A 17,812-nucleotide genomic window follows, 5' to 3' on the forward strand; every position below is an offset into this window, starting at 1 on the left:
TCTCAGAGGACAGTGACGATAACTTGGGTTTTGTAGAGGGGCAAGAGGATGGGCTTTGGGGTTGGACAACCACTGAATCTTAGCTGAGTTATCTGCAGTCTACGTAACCCTATCCAAGTTATCTAACCTTTCCTAGCCTCAGTTTTATCATTTGTAAGTAGGATGATACTAATAATGTCTCTACCTCAAATGGTTGTTGTGAGGATGAAATGAATTAAATATATGTAAAGCACTCAGAATAGTGTGTGACACATGCTAAGCTATAATAATTTATTATTATGCTGCTCCTTTTTGAGGTATTAATGTTAATCTAAGTCAACTTTGAGCCTAAAATTATAGGACTGTACAAGAAGACCAAATAGCATAATACTAAGATGAGCTTCACTTTGAGCACCAAAATATTTTTTATACTAGGGCAAACATTATTCTCACGACTGTGACCAAACTCATGTATTTCTTAACATGATGGTGATATATCAGTAATATCAGGAAAACAGTAAACAGAATTTAATTAACAGGATTTCAACATAGATGGATCTTGGCTAGAAAGTAATTATTCCATTCAATAAGGGATACCTGTGCACTGCTAACACATATCAGTTTATATTTGAGCACTTTGAGAGTATACTGCTTTTTAATATGCTGTAACATCAAAATTCTACCAACGTTAGATTTTTTTTTCTCTAAAATGGGAAGATTTTGTTTTGTTTTTCTTTGCCACATATCATCTTGGTCTCACTTTATTTTATTTCTTTCCTTTAAGTGTTAGAAAAACATTAGATTTTTTTTTCTCTAAAATAGGAAAATTTTGTTTTGTTTTTATTTGCCATGTATCATCCTGGGCTTACATTATTTTACTTCTTTCCTTTTAAGTGTTAGACACCATCATGGCCACAAAACTCGACTTCAATAAAATGCCGCTTTCTGTGTTCCCATACTATGCCTCATTGGGCACAGCCTTGTATGGAAAGGAGAAGCCTCTGATCAAGCTTCCAGCACCATTTGAAGAGTCACTAGATCTTCCCTTATGGAAGTTCTTACAGAAAAAGAATCACCTGATTGAGGAGATAAACGATGAAATGAGGCGTTGTCACTGTGAGCTCACGTGGTCTCAACTCAGTGGTAAAGTTACCATCAGACCAGCAGCCACCTTAGTCAATGAAGGAAGACCGAGAATCAAGACCTGGCAAGCAGATACTTCCACAACACTCTCTAGCATCAGGTCTAAATATAAAGTCACCCCAATTAAAGTGGATCCAACAATGTGGGACACCATAAAAAATGATGTGAAAGATGACAGGATTTTGATTGAGTTTGATACACTTAAGGAGATGGTAATCTTAGCAGGGAAATCAGAGGATATCCAAGGCATTGAGGTACAAGTCAGGGAGTTAATAGAAAGCACTACTCAAAAAATTAAAAGGGAAGAGCAAAGTTTGAAGGAAAAAATGGTCATTTCTCCAGGCAGGTATTTTCTTTTGTGTCACAGCAGTCTACTGGACCATTTACGCACGGAGTGCCCAGAGATAGAGATTTGTTATGATGGAGTCACTCAACACTTGTGCTTGAAAGGACCTAGTGCAGATGTGTATAAAGTAAAGTGTGAAATCCAGGAAAAGGTGTACACCATGGCTCAGAAAAACATTCAGGTTTCTCCTGAGATTTTTCAGTTTTTGCAACAGGTAAACTGGAAAGAATTCTCTAAGTGTCTTTTCATAGCACAGAAAATTCTTGCACTTTATGAGCTAGAGGGTACAACTGTTCTCTTAACCAGCTGTTCTTCTGAAGCCCTGTTAGAAGCAGAAAAGCAAATGCTCAGTGCCTTAAATTATAAGCACATTGAAGTTGAGAACAAAGAAGTTCTTCATGGCAAGAAATGGAAAGGGCTCACTCACAATTTGCTTAAGAAACAAAATTCCTCCCCAAACACTGTAATCATCAATGAGTTAACTTCAGAAACCACAGCTAAAGTCATCATTACAGGCTGTGTAAAAGAAGTAAATGAAACCTATAAATTGCTTTTTAACTTCATTGAACAAAACATGAAAATAGAGAGACTGGTTGAAGTAAAGCCTTCCTTAGTTATTGACTATTTAAAGACAGAAAAGAAGCTATTCTGGCCAAAGATAAAGAAGGTAAATGTGCAGGTAAGTTTCAATCCTGAGAACAAACAAAAAGGCATTTTACTAACTGGCTCAAAGACCGAAGTACTGAAGGCAGTGGACATTGTCAAGCAAGTCTGGGATTCAGTCTGTGTTAAAAGTGTCCATATTGATAAGCCAGGAGCCAAGCAGTTCTTCCAGGATAAAGCACGGTTTTATCAAAGTGAGATCAAACGGTTGTTTGGTTGTTACATTGAACTACAGGAGAATGAAGAAATGATGGAGGAAGGCAGCCCCGTTGGGCAGAAGTGCTTCTCTCGGACAGTCTTGGCTCCTGGCGTTGTGCTGATTGTGCAGCAGGGTGACTTGGCACGGCTTCCTGTCGACGTGGTGGTGAATGCATCTAATGAGGACCTTAAGCATTATGGTGGCCTGGCCGCTGCACTCTCAAAAGCAGCTGGCCCTGAGCTCCAGGCCGACTGTGACCAGATAGTGAAGAGAGAGGGCAGACTCCTACCGGGCAATGCCACCATCTCCAAGGCAGGAAAGCTGCCCTACCACCACGTGATCCATGCAGTGGGGCCCCGCTGGAGCGGATATGAGGCCCCGAGGTGTGTGTACCTATTAAGGAGAGCTGTGCAACTAAGTCTCTGTCTAGCCGAAAAATACAAGTACCGATCCATAGCCATCCCAGCTATTAGTTCTGGAGTCTTTGGCTTTCCCTTAGGCCGATGCGTGGAGACCATTGTTTCTGCCATCAAGGAAAACTTCCAATTCAAGAAGGATGGACACTGCTTGAAAGAAATCTACCTTGTGGATGTATCTGAGAAGACTGTTGAGGCCTTTGCAGAAGCTGTGAAAACTGTATTTAAAGCCACCCTGCCAGATACAGCTGCCCCGCCCAGTTTACCACCAGCAGCAGTGGGGCCTGGGAAAACATCATGGGAAAAAGGAAGCCTGGTGTCCCCGGGAGGCCTGCAGATGCTGTTGGTGAAAGAAGGTGTGCAGAATGCTAAGGTGAGTGTTGCCTTTACAGAACACCACCAGGGCACTGTGACTTTACTTAGTCAGTGGCTCTCTCATGGAGGGCTGAAGAAAGATAAGGACCAAGGGGAGAATCAAGGGAGAGAATCCCATGCCTTCCACCCATGCCTTGAAACAATTTTCCTTAGATAATTGGGCTTCTTACCAAATCATTTACTAATAGAAACTGGCCAATTATTTGTGAGAACTGAAAGGGTATAGAGGTCAGATTGCTAGATTTCCAGTAGATGTAAAAATCCATAATATCACACATTTACACAGTTCTCTATACCTTACACCTGCCGTGTTTTGGTAAATCTAAGACTAATTTCCTAATTTACTGACAGCAGATACAGAACAAGCAGAGCATAGGGTATGCAGAGGACAGGAATCTTGTCAATGATGCTGAGCAAGAGCGAGCTTGGGGCCAGAGTCTGAGGGGCCATCAGTGCCCAACACCAGTGAGGAAGCGAAAAGTGAACCTGAGGAAGTTACAGGTGCCAGGCAATATGTGGGGACAATTCTTGTAGGCTGCAGGGGCATGGCGGGGTTGGGGGGGAGGCTAATATGTTTATTTTTATTTTTATTTTTTTGAGGCAGGGTCTTGCTCTGTCACCCAGGCTGGAGTGCAGTGGCACCATCTCGGCTCACTGCAACCTCCACCCCCTGGGTTCAAGTGATTCTCCCACCTCAGCCTCCCGAGTAGCTGGGACTACAGGTGCATGCCACCACGCCCGGCTAATTTTTGTATTTTTTTTGGTAGAGATGGGGTTTCACCACGTTGGCCAGGCTGGTCTTGAACTCCTGACCTCAGGTGATCCGCCCACCTCAACCTCCCAAAGTGCTGAGATTACAGGCATGAGCTACCGTATTTAGCAACACAGGGTCTAACTAATCAGAACAGCAGCCATCTGCCCAGGGTCTGAAGCCTCCTACTGTACCAGGCACTACTTCTTTAATTGGAAGATTTGGGGGAGTCCTGGCAGGGGAGTTGGGGTGGAGATGGTGGGAGCACTGGGGGCAGATGCAGGGCAGCACTTATTTACCAACCAACAGAAACATTTTTCCTTACTGTCTTAACTGGCATGGCCATAGTTGTGTCTTCCAGTGGACATTTGCCTCAACCTTCCTCTGCTGGTCTGGAGTGGATGTGCTCGGGGCTGCCAGAGGGACCCTGGGACCCAGAGCTGGGTGAAGGCCCTTCCTGCCACCCAGGAATGCTGCTGGGCTCTTTTTTGCCCCACTTTTTAAAAGGAAGATCAATTAGCACAATATACGTAAAAGAAAACAAACATCACAATACAATGAAAGTTTCATCAAGCCTGAATATTTTGGTCAAAGACCAAGACCAAAGTCCTAAATTATCAGGACTGGGTATTAATTATCTTCATCATCTTTAAACAAAATACAGTTGGATATATGCTTTACATGATATTAAGTGAAATGAACAAGATTTAATAAACTTGCCAAATGTTTGCTTTGAATTGTTTTTAAAAAAAGTATATCTAAGCATCCATCCAGTGTCCAATATAATGTGATAAAAGGTGACACAACTGAAACTATATTAACCTGAATATATTTGCTGTTTTAGCATATTTCTACATCACAGCTATCTTGAGAAAAGCTGAAAATTGCTTAACAGTCACACTCAATCACCTTCCTTTTTGTTTAAACAGCTTTGTTGAGATATAATTCACATACAATACCCATTTACAATGTGTGATTCAGTGGTTTTTAGTATATTCACTGAGATATGCAATCATTACCACAATCTAATTTTAGAACATTCTCATCATTCCAGAAAGAAACCTGTGCCCATTAGCAGTCACTCCCCATTCCATCTACCCACCCCACATCCCCAGCCCTAGGCAACCACTAATCTACTTTCTGTTTCTATAGATTCACTTATTCTGGAAATTTTATATAAATGGAATCATACAATTTGTGGTTGTCTGACTGACGTCTTTCACTTAGCAGACTGTTTTCAAGGTTCAGCCATGTTGTACCATGTATCAGAACTTACTTCATTTTTATGGCTGTATAATACTCCATTGTATGGATAGACCACATTTTATTTATCCATTGTTCAGTTGATGAACATTTGGATTGTTTTCACTCTTTGGCTTCCATGAGTAATGCTGCTGTGAACATTTGTATACCAGTTTTTGTATGAACATAAGTTTTCAGTTCTCTTGGGTACATACCTAGGAGTGGAATGGCTGGGTCATATGGTAACTCTGTGTTTGACCATCTGAGGAACTGCTAGATCATTTCCCAAAGCAGCTGCACCATTTTACATTCCTGTCAGGAACATTGACAGTTCCAGTTTTTCCACCTCCTTGCCAACACTTGTTATTATCTTCTTTTTGATTATAGCCATCCTAGTGAGTGTGAAGTCGCATCTCACTGCGGTTTTGATTTGAATTTCCATAATGACTAATGATGTTGAACATCTTTTCATGTGCTTTTTGACAATGTGTATATCTTCGTAAGAGAAATGTCCATGTGGATCCTTTGCCCACTTTTAATTAGTTAGTTAATTATTTTTAGAGACAGGGTTTTGCTCAGTCACCCAGGCTGGAGTGCAGCAGCACGATCATGTCTTGCTGTAACATTGAAATTCTGGCCTCAAGTGATTCTCCCTCCTTGATCTCCTAAAGTGCTGGGATTACAGGTGTAAGTCAAAGCACCTGGTTTATATTTTCTACTTTTCATTTGGGTTGTCTTTTTATGATTAAGTATTTTTTCTATAGTTTGGATATAAGTCCCTTATCAGATATATGATTTGCAAATATTTTATTCTATTCTGTGTGCCATCTTTCTTTTTTGTTTGAGCTGTTACTTTGTTTAAATATTTTTTTGTTTTAGTTTAAAGTGCTGAACTGGAAGATTTAAAACAGATTTTTACTTATAGTAAGCTTAAGTAATAATTACAAGAACCATAGCTAACATTGGTTGTTACTATGTGCCAAGCCTTGTGCTGTTTTTTTTGTTTTGTTTTGTTTTGTTTTTGTTTTTGAGATGGAATCTTGCTGTGTCACCTGGGCTGGAGTGCAGTGGTGCAATCTCAACTCACTGCAACCTCTGCCTCCCGGGTTCAAGTGACTCTCCTGCCTTAGCCTCCTGAGTAGCTGGGACTACAGTCGCCCGCCACCACGCCCAGCTAATTTTTGTATTTTTAGTAGGGATGGGGTGTCTCCTTGTTGGCCAGGCTGATTTCTAACTCCTGACCTCAGGTGATCCGCCTGCCTCAGCCTCCCAAAGTGCTGGGATTAGAGGCGTGAGCCATCATGTCCAGCCAGCACTGTGCTGTTTTTGACATGCATGTTCTCATTCACTGCCATGCGGCAGATTCTAGGATTATTATTATTCTCACTTTACAGATGAGGGAGTGAGACTTAAAGGGGTTAGGTAATTTGCCCACATCCCCCAACTAGCAAATGGTAGAGCCAGGATTGGAATTTGTTCAGGCTCTTAACCATTGCACTATTTCAAAATGTTAAAAATAGTGTTGTGTCTCATTTTAAAAAATTAAATAAAAACTCTTCGGACCAAGCATCAGTTATCGGAATGAATTTCATTCCTTGTCCCTTTTGACACCAAATATCAAGACATTCTTTCCCAGCTAGGCATGGTGGCTCATACCTGTAGTCCTAACTACTCGGAATGCTGAGGTGGGAGGATCACTTGAACCCTAGGAGTTTGAGGCTGCAGTGAACTATGATCATGCCACTGCCCTCCACCCTGGGTGGACAGAGCAAGACCCTCTCTCTTAAAAAAAAAACAAAAAACAGTCATACTTTGCTTTCCTTTCACTCCCATAGATGCTTAGCTTCCACGGCTGCAATAACTGCTCTGCATTACTCCTTAGTGACCCAGGCAGGGCAGCTTTGAAAATCACTTGGTTACATTCCCTCTCCTCTGTTCTCTTGACCTCTCTAATCTAGCCCGATTAATCTGCTCACATTCACTGATGAAAAAGCTTCCAGGGCTGCTCCCTTTCTGTCAGGGAGTCCAGATGTCTTGGCACTAGAGGTGGGCCCCCTAGTTTACCCCCAGTGTAACATTTCTAGCCTGGAGTGTACCATTTTGCTGCAGGAGCTCTCTCAGATCAGATTAATCTGTTCACAGCTCACAACCCACCATGCCTATGTTCATGCTGCTCCCTTTCTTGCTCTGCCTGCTGAAATTCTTCCCATTTCTCAAACCCCACATTGCACATGGTGTCTTCACTAGTTACTGAAACAGCTTTCTCTAGACTCCTTCAGTGATGCCATACCATTCATAGATTACTTTTTGACTGCTCTCTTTTTTTCCTAAGTGTCACTTAAATAAGTATTTAGTAACACTTTGTCTTGTGTTGATATTTCAATCACTGAAACCGTAGTCATCTTAGTTGTCTCCCATTGTGCCAAGCCCAGTGCCTCAAATATAGTAATCATTGATGAATGCTTTTTGTTAAAATTTGAAACAAATTTTTGATTTTGTCTTTAAGACCGATGTTGTTGTCAACTCCGTTCCCTCGGATCTCGTGCTTAGTAGAGGGCCTCTTTCTAAGTCCCTCTTGGAAAAAGCTGGACCAGAGCTCCAGGAGGAATTGGACACAGTTGGACAAGGGGTGGCTGTCAGTGTGGGCACAGTGCTCAAAACCAGCAGCTGGAATCTGGACTGTCGCTATGTGCTTCACGTGGTAGCTCCGGAGTGGAGAAATGGTAGCATATCTTCACACAAGGTTTGGCCTGGTTTTGAATTCTCCATGAAGTCGGGTAGCCCTTTGGGTTCTCCTTTTAGTAGCATATTGACTGAACATAGATTGGGCCTTGTCTGTTTCTCTTCCATAATAATCACTCTTTTGGCAGATTCCATCATGTGGCCATTTCTTTCAGCCGTAGCTGACTTCTTCTGAGGACTAGTTAATACTATAAATGGATTATTGTGCTCAATAATTATTGGAGCTCAGGGAAGGGTTACTGAAGATAATATTATTGCTTGCTTAGTGAAGAAAGCCAGAGGAGGGTGTGAAGAATGGAAGAGAATGAAGGAAAAGAACAGTAGTTGCTTTGCTTCTTTCCTTCATTGTGAATGTGTTTAAGTCTCTTGCATTCTCTTTTCCTTTTCCTTGCCTTCTCCTGTAGTTTTCTTTCCTCTTCTGATTGCCCTTAATCAGTGTTGAAAGCAAAAGGGAGTATTCAAGGTCACAAAGTTGCTAAATTCTTGTCCTTTTTGTTCTAACTCCCATTTCTAGACAAAATGTATAAGGATGTGCTTTGTGCGTTTCAGATCATGGAAGACATAATCAGAGAATGTATGGAGATCACTGAGAGCTTGTCCTTAAAATCAATTGCATTTCCAGCAATAGGAACAGGAAACTTGGGATTTCCTAAAACCATATTCGCTGAATTAATCATTTCAGAGGTGTTCAAATTTAGTAGCAAGAATCAGCTGAAAACTTTACAAGAGGTTCACTTTCTGCTGCACCCGAGTGATCATGAAAATATTCAGGTACAGTGCCACTCATTTCTGATTATTTTGGCAACTGAGACCTAATGTTTTTTCAAAAGTCTTTTTGGTCTAACAGGATGCTTTTTTCATTCATTTCCCCATACAGGAAAGTAAGGAAGTAGTTTATACTTGTAGTTGTAGCATGACAAATTTTAAGAAAAGTTACAGATGTAGAAAAAATTTAACTTCCCATTCAGGAAAATTTTGAACATATCCAAACGTAGACATAATAGTATAATGAAGTCCCTTGTACCTATCACTGAACTTCAACAGTTATCAACCTATGGCCAATATGTCTCATCTCTATCTCCATTTATTTCCCTTCTTTCTATATTATTTTGAAGCAAATCCCAGGCATATCATTTTATCCATAAACAATTCAACATTTATTTTAAACAATAACAATTCTTTTTAAAAAAGTAACATAACCACAATACTGTATCACACCTAAAATAAATGGACAATAATTCCTTTATTTAACCAATTATCAAATCAATTCTCAAATTTCTGACTATCTCATAAATGTTTTGTTTTTACAGCTTTGTGTTTGAATCAGAATCCAAATAAGGCCCACATATTGCAATGGAGTTGACTGTAGGATTTCCCTCCATATGGACATAGAAATTTTAATACATAGTATAAAAGCACAGTGTGGCCTTATCAATAGGAAGATGTCAGAAGGTGTGGTTAGAATGGATTAGCACATTCCCATGAACTAGGAGAGTTGGGACCAGAAACACCAGAACCAACATCAGTCATGAGTTCATGATTCAGCTCACATCAGCTGTGGGAGAGCCACTGGACTCAGCATTATGGGAGCACAACAGGCATTTAAGCCATTATCCCTGCACTCCAAGTCTTTACTTAATCAAATAAAGTAGATGACATTTAGTGTTTGAAAAGCTCCCATGATACTGCAAAAATTGATCAAACAGATTAAAATCAGCAACCCAAGAGATATCTGTGGATCATTGGACCATCTGAATTTTTAGGTAACACTTAATTTTTCTGTGACGCTAGATACTACCTATAAGTTCTTTGGAAGCAAGTAAATCTAACCTAAATTCTGATCAGGCAGCCAAACCACCTGAGTAAAATATGTGGTCCATTTACTTGTCCTGTATAATTAGTTACTCTCCTATGCAACAGAAGCTTTTAAAATAATCTCCCTATGACTTGCATTGTGCAAGGTGATGTGGATCGTGGAACAGGACGAATAGGTATAGCACATACTTTCCCTCCTATAAATCACAATTACTTTGGAGCTAAGATTTATATACACAAAATGAACTAAATGAGAGGCATGAAGTGCTGTTTTTGAATGAACGGGTGATTGAATACAGCATGAGTCCTGTGACACAGACCTGAACCTTCAAATATCACTCTTTTTCATGCAACCTCAGCATTCATTTTCTTTCCTAAAGACTAAGTATTTTGCAAATACTCTGTAAAAAGAATTAGTCTATACAGATACCTTTAGTACCATTTGAAATTCTCTGTATGTGTCTGTTACACTTTTTCTCTTTAGACTTTTAAATACAGTTAAACTTTGGTTACATTTGCACAGAAAAATCAGCAAAGCTTATTGAGATGTTTATAGATGGAGACTGTCACAGAGGTTGCAAAGCAGCAGTCCCATGATTTGAACATGGCCTCTAGATGTGCTTTATTTAGATTATTAAAAAAAAATTTCAATCAGTTGCTAGCATTTAAAAATCAAAAATTTTACATAAAACTGTAGATATTCACTACAACCTAAAACTTCAAAACTTCTGGCACATTAAACATGGCTTCCTGCTTGGAACAGGAAGTTTTCCATGGCTGAGTGGCAGGTGTTCTCTAGTTCTCCATAGTCAAATCAGACCACCTTTACACATGTGCCTTACCTACCTGGCTCCTGGAGGCCTGTGAGTCTGAGATCTTTGCTCTACCCTCTCTCTGGGTCCTTCTCCCATTATTGCATCTGTCTTTAGCCAAGATGTTACTTGTTTTTTTTTGTCCAACAAAATTATCTGTAGCTTGTTTACAAGGAGGAAGAAAACGATGATTTTGGAGGGTCACCAACAGGCAAAAAAAAAAAAAAAATGAAAATCACAGGTTTATTAACACTAGAATACATACACCAGCTACTTGCTCCAAAAATCATGACTCCCCAGCCCCTCCTCTTTTGATACAAATAGGAAATTAAAAATGGAAGTGTTTGGGACCTTGTGATGGTCATTCTCTTAACATTGTAGTTTTTACAATTGGCAAGTTATTTGCTTTGACTGACTATTGTGGTAATTCACGTTCATTGTAGAAACTTTGAACAATGCAAAATGCATAAATTCTTTAGTTGGATTTTATTCCAGTCTGCTTTTTTTACATATGTACTTTTAAAAGTGGGATTGGCTGGGAGCGGTGGCTCATGTCTGTAATCCCAGCACCTTGGGAAGCCAAGGCAGGCAGATCACCTGAGGTCAGGAGAACAGCCTGGCTAACATGGTGAAACCCCGTCTCTACTAAAAATACAAAAATTACCTCCCAAGTAGGCTGAAGCAAGAGAATCACTTGAACCTGGGAGGCAGAGGTTGCAACGAACCAAGATTGTGCCACTACACTCCAGCCTGGGTGACAGAATGAGACTCCATCTCAAATAAATAAATAAATAAATAAATAAAGGATTGTGATTATAAATTATTTTATTTAATATCCTTCACTTTTATTTTCTATTTCATTAAATCTTCTTTGAGGCTGGGCACAGTGGCTCACACCTTTAATCCCTGCACTTTGGGAGGCCAAGGCAGGAGGATCACTTGAGGCCAGAAGTTTAAGACCAGCTTGAGCAACATAGGGAGACACTGTTTCTACAAACAACAACAACAACAACAACAACAAAACGTAGCTGGGTGTGGTGCCATATACTTATAGTCCCAGCTACTTGGGAGGCTGAGGTGGGAGAATTGCTTAAGCCCAGGAGATCGAGGCTGCAGTGAACTGTGATCACGCCTCTAGCGCTCCAGCCTGGGTGGCACTCCAGCCTGGGCGACACTCCAGCCTGGGCAACACAGCAAGACTGCGTTTAAAAAATTCTTTGAAAATACAATTTTTAATGGCTAATAAATACTCCAACACATAGATGCAGCAACATTTATTTAACTTTTTCCCTGTTGAATTTTTAACTGTTTTTTTCTCTGTTATGAATAGCACTGTAGTGAATATCCTTGTATTTATATCTTTGTCTACATCGTTGATATTTTCATTAGACACATTTATAGAAACAGAATCATGTGTTGTTGTTATAACTTTCAAGATCTGCAATGAAATTAGATAATACTGAAATAATACTGTTTGAGAATGGTTATCTCCCAAATATGTATGTGTGCATGCAGGACCAAACACCCTGATGATTCCAATTTATTCATCTACTGAGGAGTGTAATGATCAATGCTATATTTATATTTCAGGCATTTTCAGATGAATTTGCCAGAAGGGCTAATGGAAATCTCGTCAGTGACAAAATTCCGAAGGCTAAAGATACACAAGGTTCAGTACAGCTTCTAAATTGAGAAGTGATTTCTAATTGCTAAGTAACTGTTCATTGACAGGTAAAAGACAGTAATGATAATTTTTATGAAAAAAATCAATGAGTGACAAATGATACTAAGTTACGTTTCATATACCTGAGCATGTAAGGCACTGGTCATGTTTATATAATCTGAAGCAAAAGGGAAGGCAGGCCAAGTTATATAATCTGTATAATGGGTTTTAAGTAATGACAAGACTACCATTTCCTGAGGAGAATGTGACATGTATTTTCCAAAACAGACAACTTAGAGAGACGATACTCACCAAATCTTTCACCTTTGTCAAATTTGTTGATGCCATATTTGAGTTTATCCTGTTTGAGTTTCACCGAGACTTCTTGAATATAAAAAAGTATGTCACCAAATTTGGAAAATTTTAAGTTACCTCTTTAAATGCTTTTTTGTGCACTGATCTATTTCATATCTCCTTCTGTTTTCCAATACTGTGGTGCTAAGCATTTGACAGTGTTCCAAGGTCTCTGCAGAGCTGTTCTCCCCCTGCCTACCCACTTCAACCCCGCTCATCTTTTTTCTCTCTTGTTCTTCAGATTGGATAATTTATCTTGACCTACCTTCAACTTCACTGAGTCTTTTCTCTGTCCACTATGCTATTGAGCCCATCCAGTGAATGTTTTATTTTAGATACGTATGTGTACGTTCTAAAATGTCTATTTGGTTCTTTTTTAAATTTTTAAATTCTTTAAAGTTTGAACTTTATTTTCCTTTGCAATTTATTATTATTATGATTATTTCAATAGTTTTGGGGGTACAGGTGGTTTTTGGTTACATGGATAAATTCTTTAGTAGTGATTTCTGAGATTTTAGGGCATCTGTCACCTGAGCAGCATATACTGTACCTGTTATGTAGTCTTTTATCCCTCATCCCCCTCTCAACCTTCCCCCTGGACTCCCCAAAGTCCATTATATCACTCTTATGTTTTTGCATCCTCATAGCTTAGCTTTCACTTATAAGTGAGAACATAGGATATTTGGTTTTGCATTCCTAAGCCACTTCACTTAGAATAATAGCCTCCGGCTCCATCCAAGTTGCTTCAAAAGACATTATTTCATTCGTTTTTATGGCTGAAGAGTATTCCATAGTGTATTTATAGCACATTTTCTTTATCCACTTGTTGGTTGATGGATACTTAGGTTGGTTCCATATCTTAAATTGCGCTGCTGTAAATGTGTGTGTGTGTATGTTTTTTCATATAATGACTTATTTTGCTTTGGGTAGATACCCAGTAGCGGGATTGCTGGATTGAATGGTAGTTTTACTTTTAGTTCTTTCAGGAATCTCCGTACTGTTTTCCGTAGTGGTTGTAATAATTTGCATTCCGACTAGCAATGTAAGAGTGATGCCTTTTTACCACATCCCTGCCAACATCTATTGTTTTTCGACTTTTAAGTTATGACCATTCTTGCAGGAGTAAGGAGGCATCTCATTGTGGTTTTAATTTGTATTTTCCTGATGATTAATGATTTTGAGCATTTTTTCTTATATTTGTTGGCTGTTTGTATACCTTCTTTTGAGAAATGTCTGCTCATATCCTTTGCTGACTTTTTGATGGGATTATTTGTTTTGTTTGTTTATTTCTTTGTTTTTTCTTGCTGATTTGTTTGAGTTCCTTGTAGATTCTGGATACTGGTCCTTTGTCAGATGCATAGTCTTCAAATATTTTCTCCCATTCTGTGGATTGTCTGTTTACTCTCCTGATTACTTTGCTGTGCAGAAGCTTTTTAGTTTAATTAGGTCCCATTTTTAATTTTTGGTTTTGTTGCATTTGCTTTTGGGGTCTTAGTCATGAATTCTTTGCCTAAGTCAAGGTCCAGAAGAGTTTTTCCAATGTTATGTTTTAGAATTTTTATGCTTTCAGGTCTTAGATGTAAGTCTTTGCTCCATTTTGAGTTGATTTTTATATGAGGTGAGAGATAGGGATCCAGTTTAATCTTCTACATGTGGCTTGCCAGTTTTCCCAGCGCTGTTTATTGAATAGGTATCCTTTCCCCAATTTATGTTTTTGTATGCTTTGTTGAAGATCAATTGGTTTTAAGTATTTGACTTTATTTCTTGGCCCTCTATTCTGTTTCATTGGTCTATGTGCCTATTTTTATACCAGTACCTTGCTGTTTTGGTAACTATAGCCTTGTAGTATAATTTGAAGTTGGGTAATGTGATGCCTCCAGATTTGTTCTTTTTGCTTAGTCTTGCTTGGCTATATGGGCTCTTTTTTGGTTCCATATGAATTTTAGGATTTTTTTTCTAGTTCTGTGAAGAATGATGCTGGTATTTGGATGAGAATTGCATTGAATCTGTAGATTGCTTTGGACAGAATGGTCATTTTCACAATATTGATAATTCCCATCCATGAGCATGGAATGTGTTTCCATTTGTTTGTATCATTTCTTTGACCAGTGTTTTGCAGTTTTCCTTGTAGAGATCTTTCACCTCCTTGGTTAAGTATATTCCTAGATATTTTATTTATTTATTTATTTATTTATTTTTGCAGCTATTGTATAAGGGATTGAGCTTTGATTTGATTCTCAGCTTGGTGGTTGTTGGTGTATAGCAGGGCTACTAATTTGTGTACATTGATTTTTTTAACCTGAGACTTTACTGAAATTGTTTATGAGATCTAGGAGCTTTTTGGATGAATTGTTAGGATTTTCTAGTATACAATCGTATTACCCGCAAACAGCAACAGTTTGGCTTCCTCTTTTCCAGTTTGGATGGCCTTTGTTTCTTTGTCTTGTCTGATTGCTCTGGCAAGGACTTCCAGTACTATGTTGAATAGAAGTTGTAAAAGTGGGCATCCTTGTCTTGTTCCAGTTCCCAGGGGTAATGCTGTCAACTTTCCCCCATTCAATATGATGTTGGCTGTGGGTTTGTCATATATGGCTTTTACTACTTCAAGATATGTCCCCTCTATGCCTATTTTGTTGAGGGTTTTTATAATAAAGTGGTGCTGGATTTTATCAGATGCTTTTTCTGCATCTATTGAGATGATTATATGATTTTGGTTTTTAATTCAGTTTATGTGATGTATCATATTTATTGACTTTTATATGTTAAACCATCCTGCATCCCTGGGATGAAATACACTTGTTCATAATGTATTGTCTTTTTGAAGTGCTGTTGGATTTCGTTAGCTCATATTTTGTCAAAGATTTTTGCATCTGTGTTCATCAGGGATATTGGTCTGTAGTTTTCTTTTTTTGCTTTATCCTTTCTTGGATTTATTATTAGTTTAATACTAGCTTTTAGACTGATTTAGGGAGAATTCCTTCTTTCTCTATCTTTTGGAACAGTTTCAGTAGGATTGGTACCAATTCTTTGAATGTCTGGTAGAATTCAACTGTGAATCCACCTGGTCTGGGACTTTTTTGTTGTTGGCAATTTTTTTTAATTACTAGTTCAGTCTTGCTGTTTGTTATTGGTCTGTTCAGGGTTTCTGTTTCTTTCTGATTTAACCTAGGAGGGTTGTATGTTTCCAGGAATTTATCCATTTCCTCTAGAGTGTCTAGTTTGTGCACGTAAAGGTGTTCATAGCAGCCTTGAATGATCTTTTGTATTTCTGAGGTATTGGTTGTAACGTCTCCAGTTTCATTTCTAATTGAGCTTATTTGGATCTTCTCTCTTCTTTTCTTGGTTAATCTCGCTAATGGTCTATGAATTTTCTTTATCTTTTCAAAGAACCAGCTTTTTGTTTCATTTTTATCTTTTTTTGTTTGTTTGAGGTCTTTTTCAAATAGTTTCTATTTCTCTGCAGAGACATCCTATTTTTCCATTCATTCCACATCATTTCCATCCATTCAAATGTGTTTACTTTGACCTCATGGATCATAGTTATAGTAGATGCTTTAAAGTCTTCTGTAATTCCACCATCTGGGTCACTTTGGGATTCACATCTTTTTTTTTTTTTCTTTTTTTTATGGAGTCTTGCTCTGTTGCCCAGGCTGGAACGCAGTGGTGCAATCTTGGCTCACTGCAATCTCTGCCTCCTGGGTTCAAGTGATTCCCTTGCCTCAGCCTCCCAAGTAGCTGGGATTACAGGCCTGTGCCACCACGCCCAGCTAAGTTTTGTATTTTTCTTTTAGCAGAGGCAGGGTTTTACCATGTTGGCCAGGCTGGTCTTGAACTCCTGACCTCAAGTGATCCGCCTGCCTCAGCCTCCCAAAGTGCTGGAATTACAGGCATGAGCCACCATGCCTGGCTGGGATTGACACCTTTTTTTTTTTTTGAGACAAGGTCTCACTCTGTCACTCAGGCTGGAGTGCAGTGGCACGATCTCAGCTCACTGCAGCCTCAACCTCTGGGGGCTCAGGTGATCCTCCTACCTCAGCCTCCCAAGTAGCTGGGACTACAGTTGTGCACCACCATCCCAGCTAATATTTGTATTATTTGTAGAGATGGGGTTTCACCATGTTGTTCAGGCTGATCTCGAACTCCTGGACTCAAGTGATCCACCCACCTCGGCCTCCCAAAGTGCTGGGATTGCAGGCGTGAGCCATTGTGCCTGGCTGGATTGGCAGCTATTGATTTTCTTTATCCTTAAGGGTTGATCAAATTTTCCTGGTTCTTTATATGACAAGCAATTTTGGAATATAGACTGGACATTTTAAATATTATGTTGTGAGACTAGGGCCACCCTTGGGTCAAAGCTGGGAGAGAAAAGAGGAAAAATTTTAAAACAGAACAAAATGGAAAACCGCCCCCCTTAGCAGATTGCTTCTGCAAGTTTTGTCACCTTTCTTCAATCTGTCTGCTGTTATTGTAACTTTTCAGAGCTCTTGGGTAGTGGCTTTTTGTATTTGTCCTGTTTTTAGTTGTAATCAATGGGAGAGAGAGGCTATAGTACGCTAACTTCACCTTGGCCAGCACCAGAGTTCATGTTTGATATGGATTCTATTTTCTAATTCTTTTTTCTTAAACAGATCATCACTGAGGCTGAGGGGCAGGTCCAGGTTAAAGACCAGAGGTCACAGAAAGAGAGAGAGAGGGAAGACATACAAGAGGGTCACATGTGAGCAGGATACCCAAGTCATTCTTGCTGTGGTTGACTTGGTTATTGACTTTACTTCTTTTCTTTTCAGGTTTTTATGGGACTGTTTCTAGCCCTGATTCAGGTGTGTATGAAATGAAGATTGGCTCCATCATCTTCCAGGTGGCTTCTGGTGATATCACGAAAGAAGAGGCAGATGTGATTGTAAATTCAACATCAAACTCATTTAATCTCAAAGCAGGTACTTGTACAATTTTGATGAGTGCAATAGTTAATGGTAGATGCTATGAAGGAGGGTTTCTATAGCCAAACTGGTTTTTATAACTTTGGCTTGTTAATTAATAACTTTTAAATTATGTTGACAGGGTTTTCCATAATTAACAATGTTTATTTTATGAAGTTTTCTTCTTTGTCATCAGCAATACCCAATTAGAGGATTCCTCAGATGATGGAGAATGCATTTAGATAATCTTTATGATCCAAATATACCATAGTGGTTTTTTACTCATGTTTGTTATCATCTTGATTTTCTCATGTAGGGGTCTCCAAAGCAATTTTAGAATGTGCCGGACAAAATGTAGAAAGGGAATGTTCTCAGCAAGGTAAGGCACATTCT

At 39.2% G+C, this 17,812-nt stretch overlaps 1 protein-coding gene across 2 annotated transcripts in view; it reads left to right on the forward strand.

Moving 5' to 3' along the window:
• The window catches only part of PARP14 (poly(ADP-ribose) polymerase family member 14), a 51,908-nt gene that overhangs the window by 17,964 nt on the left and 16,132 nt on the right, over positions 1-17,812 (forward strand). For both annotated transcript variants that reach the window (XM_054482084.2, XM_063661668.1), the window contains exons 6-11: positions 874-3,119; positions 7,621-7,857; positions 8,406-8,627; positions 12,074-12,152; positions 17,288-17,437; positions 17,736-17,798. In XM_054482084.2, the coding sequence (XP_054338059.1) occupies positions 874-3,119; positions 7,621-7,857; positions 8,406-8,627; positions 12,074-12,152; positions 17,288-17,437; positions 17,736-17,798 (2,997 nt within the window). The remainder of the gene's footprint in view (positions 1-873; positions 3,120-7,620; positions 7,858-8,405; positions 8,628-12,073; positions 12,153-17,287; positions 17,438-17,735; positions 17,799-17,812) is intronic.

The sequence above is a fragment of the Pongo pygmaeus genome, chromosome 2, assembly GCF_028885625.2.
Source record: "Pongo pygmaeus isolate AG05252 chromosome 2, NHGRI_mPonPyg2-v2.0_pri, whole genome shotgun sequence".
NCBI lineage: Eukaryota > Metazoa > Chordata > Mammalia > Primates > Hominidae > Pongo > Pongo pygmaeus.